Here is a 14,591-nt window from a genome sequence, read left to right as displayed (position 1 = left end):
GGCTTGTTTAAACAGTCAGGTATTAAGCGCCTTTCTGAACCCCAACAGGTTGTCCCACATCCGGATCACTAGTGGTAGGGCGTTCCAGAATTTAGGGGCAAGATAGGAGAACCTGCACCCTCCCTGGCGTTTGAGATTAAAGGCAGGGGTAGCTGAAGATGTGCTGACCACAAATTGAGGAGTGGGACATGCCTTACCATCATGTAGCTGATGAATTTGGGGCTCCTGCCGTGCATGGCCTTGAAAATTGTGCACCCCGTCTTGAAAGCTGCGCATTAGGCAATAGGTAGCTAGTGAAGTTTGGATAGCAAGGTTTTTTATGGATTAGTCTTGCAGCCTGGCTCTGTACCATTTGGATGCGATTGAGTAAGAACAGTGGTAGGCCGAGGTAGATAAAATTGGAGAAGTCGAGACGAGAGACTACCAGGGCTATCACAACCTGTTTGAGGGCCGAGTGGGTCAGCAGGTGGGCAATCTTCCTGCTTTTGCGCAGTTGGAAAAAACAGGTAGAGACCACTGCCCCTACTTGTCCTCTAAGCGACAGATCTGCATTTATGGTGACTCCAAGGCTTTTCACGGAAGGGGAGGGAGTGAGGGAGGGGGGGCCTAATTCCACTGGCCAGTAGTGTGGGCCCCAGGAAATATTGCTCTTCCCAGGCAAGACAAGTTCAGTCTTGCCGGGTTAAGTTTAAGATGGTTAGTGTCCCTCCAGCACTGGATGTGGAGCATGGTGGCTTTAAAATCATGGACAGAGTCTGGAGAGTTATCCAAGTGAAGACAAGCTAAAGATCGTCAGCGTAGTTGAAGGTAGTCACCTTCCCGTCTTTTAGGGAGTGGATCAGGGGCAGGAGGTAAAGATTAAACAAGTGTGGAGATAGGGACGAGCCCTGTGGGACCCCGCACGTGGTGGCGATCTTAGGAGCAGTAAAAGGGGCAAGTCGAACTGCTTGGGTTCGACCTTCAAGAAAGGACGTAATCCAATTGTAGGCGGAACCTGGAGATAGCACATGGACAGTGGTCCTGATTAGCAGGGTCAAAGTCAGACTAGTCAGAAATTTTGCAATACTCTGTACCCCTTGATTTTGAGACTTTTTAATAATACCCATGACTTATTCCTAATCTAGAACTCCTAGTTAATTGTTTATACTCAGCTGAACTAAGGTTAGGTCTGATAATGAGGAAGGGGTTCTTTATTGATAGATCGAGGATTGAAGCGGACCCGCTAAAGGTACAATTTGGGGTGATCTGAATTTCAGAGAGCCTACATTTTGGGGGTTGGGGTGCTGCTCCCCATACTAGCAGGTCCAGCTCAGTGCTTGTAAGTTCCCAAAGGAGACATGAAGTTCATGCTTCATCCATGATAATCACCTATAATCTGCAACACACAACCCTTGTTACACAAGAAATTCACACCAAACTACACTTTGACCTACCTCTCTCGGGAATTGAGACGATCATTGGGCTGGAGGTCCGGATGTTATTTCCACCAGCTTCAGGCGCTACAAAGCAATCAGAAATTCAATCTATTAATCCTTTGTGCACTTAATTGTGAAGTGCATCACCAGGTCTTCAAATTTCTTATCCTTGGAAGCAATGTCCCTGTTCCACAAAAACCATTCCTTCATCAGTCATTTTGGACCAACTAAAGGTTCTAGTCTATATCCAACCTAACAGTTCTGATTAACATCTGCAGCAGTTGTGTCAATGACATACTGAAAACCTTTCTTGAGAAGTAATCATATATAAGGAGTCTTCACAGTTCAGGTGTATGGTTTGGCACACAAGGGGGTCACAATGGGTCTCATCACAAATCATCTACTGTGCCAGCACCAGCTTCCGCAAGAGGATGCAATTATCTGCTCACCTGGGAAATGAATGTTGATTTTTAAACATACTTCTTCATCCACTTGTTCAAATTGTCCCCAAGGCAAACTTTCATCATAAGAAAACTTGTCCTGGATTGTTGCCGAGTGACTTTAGGTTTCAACTTACTGCTCTCCTCCCTCAAACAATCTCAATGACAGATTAGAGTTTGGCCTAATAAGCCAAACTCTGGTGAGACAATCCACATTCATAACATGCCTATTTTTGTTTTATCTATCAGAATCCAACTCTCTTGTTAACTAATGCTGGCACAAAATAATAAATAAAGACTATGCTAGTGCTTGGGGATCCTATTTAACGGAGAGCCTAAACACTTTTAAAATCCAGTCTTTGGAACACTTGGATATAAACAACATTGTTTTGAAGCAGATGCTAAATCGGTCAACTGTTTTTTACTGCTTTTATTGGATAAGGAGGTGATTTAAAAAAAAGCATGCTTGGTCGATTATTTACTGGTATTATAAAACCGAGCTCCAACCCTATTTAACTTCCCATTTAAAACCGGTTTTAACGGATAGATATCTTATGTTAAGATTTGGTCGCTGTCCAACAAAGAATGGGACTCCGAGATGGGTACAAAATAGATAAACACAAACTTCCAGATTATCTGTTTGTCAATGAAACAATATTGCATATTGTAAGTATTTACCCTAGATTGAGACAAGAGAGGCAAACATTGTTAAAACTAATTTGTAAGGAAATACGAGTGAGAAAGTACCGCCAAGCAATTATATTGTGCCTCTGAGGGCATACCACCGCTTTAACAACCCACTTTGTTAAGTTCATCCTTATAGCTGGAAGAAACTGACCCAGGCTGATGTTTTGCCTAGGCTACAGGAATAATAAATGGTTATATTAATAACCTTGTTGTTGTATTGCTATGGCATCGTTGTAAGATGGGTGTCAGTTAAAGTAAAACCTTACTGTTTGTAATTAGTGAAGTTCATTACAACTAGATATTAAAGATGGCCGATCATCCCAAACTTAGTCAAAAAATTATAATCCTAACTCGCTCCTTTCAAAAATAAAATGTGTAAGAACGCAGGCACGTAGACATTTGAAACTTTTTACTGTTATTTATTTGAATTTAGCAACGAGTCCTCCTATGGATAGTTTCAGAAATTTGTTCTGAAACATAGGTTTCCTTGCATAAAATCCTAATAAAACGCTGTTAATTTTTGAGTAGAGACACAGAGGCACTTTATAGATTAAGTTATTATTCATAATTATTAAATATGATATGCGTCCGTATCTAGTACAGCTTGTTCGAAGGGATTGCACAAAGGCACTTTAATTACTTGGCTGGGCAAGGCGGATAACATTGAAGGTATGGAACATTTTACTATTATTATATAGAGTCATTACATAATTAGATAAAATTAAATGAACAAAATATTACTTTTATGATGTTTTATGTGATGTCAAGGCTCCAGTACGGCATGTCATATGCAGAATTATCTTCAAATTTGTAATGCATCTGTTCCAAAATTCTTTTTGACGACTCTGTCTTAAGAAACCCGAAGCTTTTTTCTCCATGATTGTAAAGATGTTTTTAATTTTTTTCTCATTTTGAAATCTCACTCTACCATGTAATACTCTCTTGAGATTCCCTAAAATTCTCCAGCGAATCCGCCGCTTTTCAGTCAGCCCAGGTCTTCCTTCTCCATGGCAGACTACCCCCAGGCATCAGACAATGCACTTGAATATCTAACAATCAAGTATTGAAGAGAACCAAACTGACACATATGACCTTATCTCTGATCATTTCCTGAATCACAAAATCCTCGCCACCCCTCATCAATGACCTGAGAGTAACCAACGTTGTGGAGAGACAGTTCCTCTCCTCCTTAATCTAGTGTATTTGATATCATTATTCAGAAAGAAATTCATCTATTGTTGCAAACTTTTGAATTTAAGAAGGTTGATATTATATCTTAAACTTTGAAACATTACAAACAGTGGGGTAATTTAACTTTGTCAAGAAGTCGCTTTATACAAACAGTCAAAAGACATTACTACATTACATTTGCCTTTTAATCGCCCACTCTTAGCATTAATACTCCAAATTTTCAATCCAATTCTAAATTATCTTTGTAAACATATGGTGAAGGAATATGTGGTGTATGTATTTATGCAACACATTTCTACCCAAGAGCAATGGAGAGTTGTTCACTGAGGAGTTAGGACATAAAACCTTGGAGGACAAATTATTTAAGATTGTGTACACAGTTACGCTGTTTCTACATTTTCATTTAACAAACTGATAAGAGTCACTTTTCGTGGCTCATGTACTTGACACCGCCATACCAACAGGGTTTCAGATCACAATCACAATCATATCTAGCTTGATCTGGTTGTATTGAGACCACCTCCAAGTCAATGGAGAGGGAGCCTGTCTCACTGCAAATTGCCTGACGACAGCACTCAACTACGCTCCCAACTCAAGGTCTTTTTGGAACATAATAAAGAGTCATTTGACTCCCCTAATAAACTTTGGGCCGCTAGAAAGGCAACTGTAAGAGGGATATCATCTGAGACACATCCCATAGGAAACAAGAGGCCTCCAAGACCAAAACCAGACTAGAACTCAATGATAATAGTATAATGATACACTTTGATAAGCAAACAAAATCTCATCACTAATATCAAATTCACCTATTACGAACTCTCCATCAACCCCGACTCACAAATACGTGGTTGGGGAGGCTCTGCAAAATAGGCCTGAGGTTGCTAATTAACAGGTCACAGGAGGGGTGGCATTGTGCTAGCAGACAAACATGCGAACAGGAAACTCAGTTCCCTCACCCAGACAAGAATAGCCAAAGTGTCCAGGGAAATTAGCCCCAATAAAGCACATATAGCAAGAAGGGTACACACATTCCCAAAACACCATAAAGGTAGATGCCATATGAAGTTGGGAATACGAAGCAAATCAGGGCACAGCATCCACAGTACAAGCAGTGATGAATTGCCCCTTATGCCGGACATCAGTACATATTACCTACTGGCCCATATTGTGTCCATGCAAGGTCGAAGTTCACCTACATTTGTTATCAGAGGCCTTATTTATGACTCCATAGACAAGGCCCGCAATATTTTAACAAACAAGGATCACCAGAAGTATTTCTATGATACCCAATAATGGCATACAGACGAGCTCAGATTGATTGTACTTTGAGACAATCCGCAGACCGCTTCAGTAACTGTGCTCCTGGTCGAAATGTTTAATTAAACCAACTGTTCCTGGTTTGCAACACACCTCTTCTCTTTAGTTTTTTCAAGGTAAATTCATATTTGAGCAGCATGGTGTAAAGACAAAATGGCCACCCGAACGTTCCACAAATAACATTCGAAGCACATCCACAAAGCCAAGCGGCACACCAGCTGAGGAAAATTAACACCAAACGAAGTTGATTGTCATTTAAATCATTGTTGAAAAGTTCTTCAATATCAGTATCAAGTCAAAGTGAAGATGATGGCTGTGTGATGTTGATGTTAACCTCTGAGAAAAATGCATGTGTGGTACTAGTCACATTTTAAGAAACGTACAAATCAAAGGCGAAATGAAAAAGCACCAAAGTCTTTCAAACATTGTCCAAAGATTACTCTAAAGATAAATGGATGTTTGATACCTTTCATCATCGACAGTGGTGTGTGGATAAACATTATGCCTGAGGACAAATACAATGAATTAGCTCCATTTCCCCAGCTTATGCAATTAAAAACTAAAATATATGCATGGCTGCATCAACACCCCAGGAAAGTTAAGGTTAATTTGAAACTATGACAAAACACAAGAATACACAAGTGCAGGCTCCCATTCGGGTACTTCCATGAATTCTCATCAAGAAATAGTACATCAGTTGGGTCCTTTGTTATATAATTGGTTAGGGAAACACAAGACTATGAAAGTACAGTTACATATAGAGGAGGCTTACTGTCCTATTGCTCAGGGACACAGATGATTGTATTTCATCTGCAGAAGGCAGTTGAAAAAGAACTTGAGTCAATACTCATACATGATATCATTGAGTGTTCCACTGGTCCGACCCCATGGGTTTCTCTCATAGCGGTAATGCCCAAAAGAGACAGTGAAGGATCTGTAGGGATCTGCCTTGACGTATTTAATGAACAAGGCAATGTTATGTTATGTAATGTTAATGATATTTTGTAAAGCGCTCGTTCACCGATTGGTTTCTTGGCGCTAAATCTAGAAGGAGCCAGAACGTTAAACAGGTCAATTGTACGCCTGCCTGTACTGCCAGGTTTTAAGCAATTTCCTGAATTTCAAAAGATCAGTGATAGAATTCCATAACTTAGGGGCCAGGAATGCAAACCGGGCTTCTGCTTGTCGCTTTAACTTAAAGGTAGGTAATCCAGGTCAGGACATTGCTGACACAATAACAGAATAAAATGGTGTGACGGTCTTCACTAGCCTGATTTAAATAAGGGATATCATCAGCTGGAACGCGAGGAGAATTGCAAATACATTACAAACTTTTCTACACATATCGGTCTGTTCTGATATAAAAGACTACATTTTGGTGCCATCTGCTGCAGAGCTCTTTCAAGACGTCATTCGATGTGGTAACTAGATACAATATCGAAAAAAATATATTGAATGGACAGAATATCAAACCCAAAATAAAGAATGGACATAATATCGCATGGACATAATATAGTGGTTAATAATATCGACATGCAGTTAAGTAATATCGACAGTCAAAATATCGAAGTACATAATATAGGCATTAAAATATATCGAATTTTTAATAATATACATTTGTCAAGTGTTTTGTATGTTAGTATATGTGTTAAAAGTGTATATTATTTTTGTAATGTATGTTTAATTATTTTTTAAAGTTAAGAAATGTATGTAAAATAATTGTTGAGTATTTTACTTCCGTAGTGGGTTGTGGGTTTATAGGGGATTAGGGTGGAAAGTAATTTAATTATAGTAAATTAAATATTAATTTTTAAGAATGATTAATTATTTATAATTTAATTTTAAGTTTTAGTTCTGTAGCGGGTTGTGGGTTTATAGGGGAATAGGGTGGAAAGTAATTTAATTGTGTTTAGGTAAATATTTATTTTTATTTATTGGTATTGATAATTAATGTATTGAGAATTATTATTAATTGGTAACTATTTTTTGATAATTGGTAATTAATTGCTATTAATTGATTATTGATAATTATGCTAATTATAATAATGTATTATTTGGAGTGGAGTGTGGGTTTATAGGGCAATAGGGTGGAAAGTAATATGATTGTAATTCAATAAACATTTATTTTTTATTTATTGGTATTGATAATTTATGTATTGCTAATTAATTATTAATTGGTAATACATTTTTATTAATTTGTAATTATTTTTTAATAATTGATAATTCTGTTAATTTTATTAATGTATTATTCTCAGTGGGTTGTCGGTCTATAGGGTAAATCGGGTGGGAAGTAATTGAATTGTAATTAAGTAATTATTGAAATTATTTTTGGGTATTGATAATTAATGTATTGTTAATTATTAATTGGTAATTGTTTTATTACTTATTACATGTTTGGAATTGAAAATCAATTGGTTGGTAATTAATTATGAATAGGCAATACATTTGCAATACATAATATTTTTTGGTATTCATAATAATTAATTAATAAATATTTTGAAATTGGTAATTAATTTTAAATAATGTGGTATTGGTATTGATTATTAATTTATTTTTATTGAAATATTAAATCATTACTTTCCCTACTATTGCACTCTGTGGAGCGGGAATAGTAATTTTTACCCGTACGCTATCCAATGCTTTCCCTACTGTTGCACGCTCTGGAGTGGGAATAGTAATTTTTACCTCTGTGCTATCCAACGTTTTCCCTACTGTTGCACTCACTGGAGTGGAAATAGTAATTAATACTCCTGTGCTACCAACGCTTTCCCTACTATTGCACTAACTGGAGAGGGAATAGTAATTTTTACCCTCCCGCTATCCAACACTTTCTCTACAGTTGCACTCACTGGAGTGGGAATAGTAATTTTTACCCCTACGCTACCCAACGCTTTCCCTACTATTGCCCTCACTGGAGTCACAATAGTAGTTTTTACCCCTACACTATCCAACTCTTTTCCTACTGTTGCACTGTCAGGGTTCACCTTAGAACTTGCACAGGAAGAGAGACGCTAGGTTCGGACTCCCTCCGAAAGATACCCCAGGGATCCGGACAACTTAAATTAACCAGGACCCTAGAACACCTCCGAAGGGGAAGGGGGAAAATGGATAAAATAATAAACAATAAGAGACTGGTCCTGGAGCTGGTTCTCTCATTTTTCTATTCTCTGTTAACTTCTGTCCGACCTGCAGACTACCTTTTCTATGAGAACCTATAATAGAAAAAACACAATATGTTTAACTCCTGTCCTACTCTGTTCTATTTCTACTCTGATTTCCCATTCTACCTTATATTGCCCTTGTGTCCAAGAACTTAGCTCCTCTTCTATTGCTTGATCTAATTCTTCTTCTCTGCCTTTTCTGCGTGACTCAGTAGATACTAAACAACATTTATATTACTCTCTGCACTTTTCTCCTACTCTCTCTGTATATTACTATTGAAGGAAGGACTACTCACTTCTCTTACTGATTCACTCTCTTGTAACTCTCCTTCTTTAGTTTTTTTCTTATTTCTCCTTGTTATCTTTCAACGTCTATGTACAGTGTCTCCTCACACTCTTATTGAGTAACTAATATGTTTCTCTCTTTCTTGCTACTAGTACCCACAATACTCGAACATTCTCAGTCAAGGTAAGTATGTCCAAGAACTAATGAACGAAGTATTAAGAACCAATAGCCACTTGTAAACTATGCCACTTAGCTCTGTGTTCTCTTCTCTTTCAGGAACTGCAGAATTTTCTGGCTCCTCCTCAGAGGAATACTCCTTTCTCCTCCTGGTTCAACGGGCTCAAGAAACGCAGCAACAGGACGTCTTTAATTTCTGATGCGGTAAGTATTTACTAAGGAAGTCCTACTCCCGACGGGAGTTGCGGACGAAGTACTGGGCGGACCCGATGAGAAAACTAAGGTTTTTTTGCCACTTGAAAACAGAGCTTCAAAATACAGGTGCACTCGGCTGAAAATCTCTGGTGAAGTGCGCAGCGTTTACTCAGCGCCCGCTTCTAATCACCTCAGGACACCGGTGCTCTGAAAAGGGGGAAACAACTAGACCGCGACCTCGTTTTCGAGATCGGCGGCCATCTTGGAATTCCAGGAATGTTGTAGGACAGACCAGCTGCTGCCTCTTGCCCACCTTCTCTTCTTCTGGCTAGAGCTTCTTTGTACCCAAGTACCCATAACTGTTTGCACATCAATTGAGGTTCTGACACGCACTCTCTGGAGTGGGAATAGTAATTTTTACCCTCCCGCTATCCAACGCTCTCTCTACTGTTCCACTCGCTGGAGAGGGAATAGTACATTTTACCCTCCCACTCTCCAACAGTGATGTAAATTTTTTTAAGAGGTTACATATATTATTTATTATTTTTAACATCTTTTAAATAATTTTAAGTATGTTTTCTGAATTATGTTGACCATTTAATTAATTTAATGTTACTTTTACCATATTTTACAAATTCAATATTTTTACTTCTATATTTTAACAAACTATATTTTGTCTTCGATATTTTTGTACTTACCTGTTGTAGATAGGGAGACGATATTTTGTACTTCGATATTTTGGCGTCGCTATTATGTCCATTCTAAATTATGTCAGTGAACCAAGCCATGTGTCATACATCCTGTCATGAATGCTTTCAATTATAATGATGACATATTGGTTTTCGGAGCTACACATAAGGAACGTGACAAAACTCTCACGCAAGTATGTCGTTTACTAGCTGATGCAGGTTTATCTTTGAATGCCGATAAATGTGAGTGCCGTAAATCAAGTAAAACATTTTTGGCCAGCTAGAGGGCGCGCGAGCAGAATGGCCGCGCTTCCGTGAGGCTCCTGCTTCCTGGAGACTAAATCCTACATTTATCCTTTGATACTGGGCTATGACTTCGTATTAAATACGCCGAGGCTTCATGGAACTTTCATTCCTCCTCGGTGTAAGTTTTGTCCTGTTCCGATAATGCGTTCCTGAGAACTGAGGAGAAACAGAGTGACCCGGGGCTGCAGCCGGAGAGATACAAGATGCGGCAGGCGGCGCCGGTGGCTGGGAAAGACCACGGTCTCACACGAGGCGCCTAGGCCGCAGAGAGTGGCCTGCCCGGTAAAAGCTGGAGGCAGTCGGCGATATATTTCACAGGGGCCAGGAAGGCATATGAGCATCAGATACACTGCTCATAGAGTGTGGCCTTGAGGATAGATGCAGCTGTACGCATCAGGCAGCAGCACTGGAATAATGTCTGCCATCACCGGGCAAGAATAGTCACAAATCGGAGAGGCTGCAACATTTACCACATTGCCGAGGGCTGCCGATAGCAAACGCTAGCGACACTGCCCTGAGGAAGTCGGGACTTACAACACTCCTGAAGACTGTGGGATTGGCGATAACGCCGAGAGGCACCCTGTGGAGACGGTGAGGCGGGAACCGGCTGGGGCACGCACAGATTAACGGGAGAGCAAACGATTACAACAGAGAGCTGTGCGGGCCACAGCGGAGATTGACGAGCAGACCGCAGGGGCAGAGGATAAACGGCGCTAACAAAGGTGGGACGGCACAGTGAATCGTGTCACAAGACACTGGCAAGTGAAAAGTTCTCTACGAGATAACTTCTGGCTCACTTACCCCTTACTCCTGCCATCCCAGCGGCGCTATATTTGAACTGCGGTGCTACACACTAAACTGCCAGTTTGATTAATGGACAGGCCGCTTGAGCGTGGTCCCCAATGCTAGAGTTTTGAACATGCTTATGGTGCCATACGGCTTCCGCACTGAGAGAAAGAATAGATGACCATGGCGCTCTGAAGCTCGGGCTGCAGCTGTGAATACACCTGACAAGACAGTGTGGTGTGCTGCGGACTACGGTGGGCGGGCAAGCACCTAGAAGCGGCCTTGAGGACACTACAGCTGCGCCTGTTGCGCCGCTATACTGCAGAAGGTGCCACAGTGAACACTGCATTGAGTGGTGACTGCAGACCTACGTAAGCTCTACAAACGCGACGCTATGGGGAATACACACACCAGACAGCCTAAACTCAATTTCGAGGCTGCGAAAAAAGGGCCTAAGGCGAGCTCCGCTGACGAGGACCCCCGCCGCGGCGGAAATGCCGGGCTATAGTGAGACATCTCCCGACCTGGACATGAAGCAAATTTTGTAGGAAATGAGGCAGGGGTTCGCTACCATCGTGGAAAAAGTGGACCGCATGTCCTCAAGAATGGAGGCCATCGTACATTATCGTACATAAGGTAGATCAACACGAGGAGCGCCTTACAGAGACCGAGCGGCGGATATCGGACACAGATGACCTCACAGCAGGACATACAGCACAACTGGCAAAAATGGATAAGCTATTACGTGTCATTGCAGCAAAAAATGAGGATTTGAAAGACCGCAGTCGGAGAAATAATATACGCGTTGCGGTTATTCCGGAATCCACAGACACTGGGCGCATGGAGGACTATATCTAGAAACTTTCGGTAACATCCATTGGTGCTGAGGCATTCTCTACACAGCTAATAGTGGAGCGGGCATATCGGTCGCTTGGGCCCAAACCAAAGCCTGGCTGTCCTCCGCGACCAATCATCGCACGCCTATTGAAATATCGTGATCGCGAAGTGGCTCTACGTGCTGCATGCGCCAAACAGGAATTGGTGTACAATTGGGTCCCTTTTTCCATATTTCCAGACTTTGCTCCGTTGGTACAGGAGGAAAGACGCAAATATATAGAAGTAAAGAAAAAATTGCGACTAGCACAAATCGATTATGCCTTGCTGTATCCGGCTCGCCTCCGAGTGACGCATCAAGGAAAACAGAGGTTCTTTACAAACCCACAGCAAGCTGAGGACTACCTGAGTGCGCTGAAGAAACCACGTTGAGGTGGGCGTGCTTGAGACGATGGGCACTGGGAGCATGAGGACGGCACTGATGAGGAGGCTTAATATGTGGATGAGAACTATTACTATGCCTCGTGGTGGTAGCTGCGGAATAGAACATGGACATGCAGCGAACTGTGCTGGACATTGATACATGAATGACTGACCACGGGAGTTCGGAGTTGTACCAGTGGTAATGTATTCCAGGACCCTCTTCCCTCCCCGGGCCGAGTCTAGAGGTCGTACAGTTCCGAAGGCCGGGGGAGAGAGGAGCGGTTGAGCACGCTCTCTAAGATGACCTCTTATGGGAATTCCCCTAAATACTGTTGTAGATTTCGGAGAGGGGTGCTGGTGGTGTTGGGGATAATGGGGGGTGGGTTCTCTTTGCTGGCGAGTAGGGGTTGCTTCAGTGGATGGGGGGTTGGTTAGAGGATGGGAGGAGGGTAAAGGGGCGTGTTGGGTTCTATGGTGCAAGTTACATGGATGCACAAGATGATTTATCAGGTCGACATGATGGGTGGGAATGGACTCCATCACTAGGGGCACCCGGCAGGGGTGTCCACTGTCGCCCCTTCTTTTTGCCATAGCCATAGAGCCACTGGCATGCCGGTTGCGACAGCTGCACCAGGAAAGTGCATTTCGATGCTTCCAACGTCAAATCTCTGTATCGTTATATGCAGATGACGTAATGTTATACGTTGCTGACCCCCAGCTTCGGCTTAATACATTGCTATGTTAATTTGTGGCATTTGGAGGAATGTCGGGTATAACTATTAATTGGAGTAAATCCCAATTTTTCCCACTAACACCTGCTGTATCCGAATTTCTCTTAGACTACCCGTTAGACTGGTGCCAAACTGACCTGAAATACCTGGGAATCCGTGTCTCGAGAGACAGAGAGGAGACAATACGGATGAATTATGGTACGGGCATAATGCAATTGAAGGATACCATAACCCACTGGATCACACTGCCTCTGTCGATGGCTGGCAGGGTCTCGCCTATTAAAATGGTCATATTGCCACGTTTTTTATGCTTCTTCCTCAACATACGCTATCATCCGGGGGCGTATTTTTTTAAGACCCTGAAAACGGAGCTGCTTAGATTAGTGTGGGGTGGACGCCAGCCGAGGCTTAAATGGACTTTCCTGACCCAGCCATATGACAAACGAGGATTTGACGTCCCAGACATGGAGGCTTACTATCTTAGTGCGCAGGCGCACTACGTTTATCACTGGGTTAAGGCTACTCGATTTATGCCGCAGATAGCAGTGGAGGACTGGATTGCACGACCATTGCCACTCAGTGGCGTTGTTCATGGACTGGCAACAGTCCTTGAGACCCCATCTACCACGGTATCATGTACTATAGATGCATGGCAGAGAATACTGCATAAATTGCAGATCCCTATGTTATACTCGCCTCGATTGCCCCTGACCTATCACCCTAGAGTAAGTGTGATACAAGAAACTGGCTTCCACAACATGTGCAAGCGTCTTCACATGGCTTTTTGGGGAGATTTGTTTCTTGAGGGGAAGTTCCGTACCAAGGAGCAATTTTTGGTGTTACTGCTGTCACACCCCTAGACATATTTTACTATATTCGCTTGCGGGAAGGTATGAAGCAACTCCTCCCAGAATACCCACGAGAACCGGAAGGGGTCCCCCCGCTGAATGTCTTATTGTGCACCACTGACATGTACACACTTGGTTTCGAGAATATATAACAGCTTTCGCACCCACATTCCAGAGGTGGCGGGAAATGCCAGGGGGCATTGGAACGTTGATTTCGGGCAAGACCTCACTGATGAGCAGTGGGAATACTGTTGTGCAGTTACGGGACGTATAGGTTATATTATACTCCTGCCAGGAAATATAGATTTAAATTAACAGACTCAGGCTGCTGTGAGAGATGTAGACGTCCAGGGGCGGTTTTTTTTCATTTGTCATGGGAATGCCCACAGATATGACACTATTGGGAGAAAATCCATGGCGCTCTGGAGCAAATGTTATACCTGACCTTCAATATAGATCCAGTGATCTTCCTGCTCGGATACACTTCACACATACCTAAAAGCAATAGAAAGCCCTTAGATATCGCTCTATTGCTTGCCAAGAGGCGACTCGCATGCAGATGGGGAAGGGGAAGGGCCCCGAAATTTAAAGAGTGGCTACAAGACATGATATATTGCCAAGATCAAGTTGGAATATATGCCGAAACGCAACCCATGTCCTCGAGGCCCAAGCCCATCTGGGGGCCATTGCAGGACTATATACTGCAACAGGGACCTAGTACACTAGACGGGGAGATGCAAGCAGAGGCTGAGACAGAGGAAGTTGGAGATACGCAAGATAGTGGCTGAATGTGTTTCAGATACCGAATGAGATATGCTGCACTGTTTGTCTGATGGTGTTGACAATGTCTAATTATGTAGAATTCCAAATGGTTTGTGTCGAGGTCTCTGTAATGTGCGATATTGACCTGTTCCATACTGACATGTATACCTTTGAGGGAATGAACCGGATATGTTCTTACTATTTCTTTTCTTGTCCGCTCATGGTTCTGAGGGGGAAGTGTACTCTTGCCCACTGTACGCCATACAGGATTGCATCGGCTGAAATGTGTTACGAACATGCTGATTGTGTTGTCCTATTGTATTGCAACTGCAAAATGACAAAA

General features: G+C 42.1%; 1 protein-coding gene across 2 annotated transcripts in view; it reads right to left on the bottom strand.

Moving 5' to 3' along the window:
- The window catches only part of LOC147706635 (uncharacterized), a 131,803-nt gene that overhangs the window by 77,626 nt on the left and 39,586 nt on the right, over nt 1-14,591 (bottom strand). For both annotated transcript variants that reach the window (XM_086933119.1, XM_086933120.1), the window contains one exon: nt 1,434-1,499. In XM_086933119.1, coding sequence (XP_086789245.1) covers nt 1,434-1,499 — 66 coding nt within the window. The remainder of the gene's footprint in view (nt 1-1,433; nt 1,500-14,591) is intronic.

This window comes from Lissotriton vulgaris, chromosome 7 (genome assembly GCF_964263255.1).
Source record: "Lissotriton vulgaris chromosome 7, aLisVul1.2, whole genome shotgun sequence".
In the NCBI taxonomy this organism is placed as follows: domain Eukaryota; kingdom Metazoa; phylum Chordata; class Amphibia; order Caudata; family Salamandridae; genus Lissotriton; species Lissotriton vulgaris.
The sequence above is the reverse complement of the archived record's forward strand: the minus strand, read 5'-3'. Positions and strand labels throughout refer to the sequence as shown.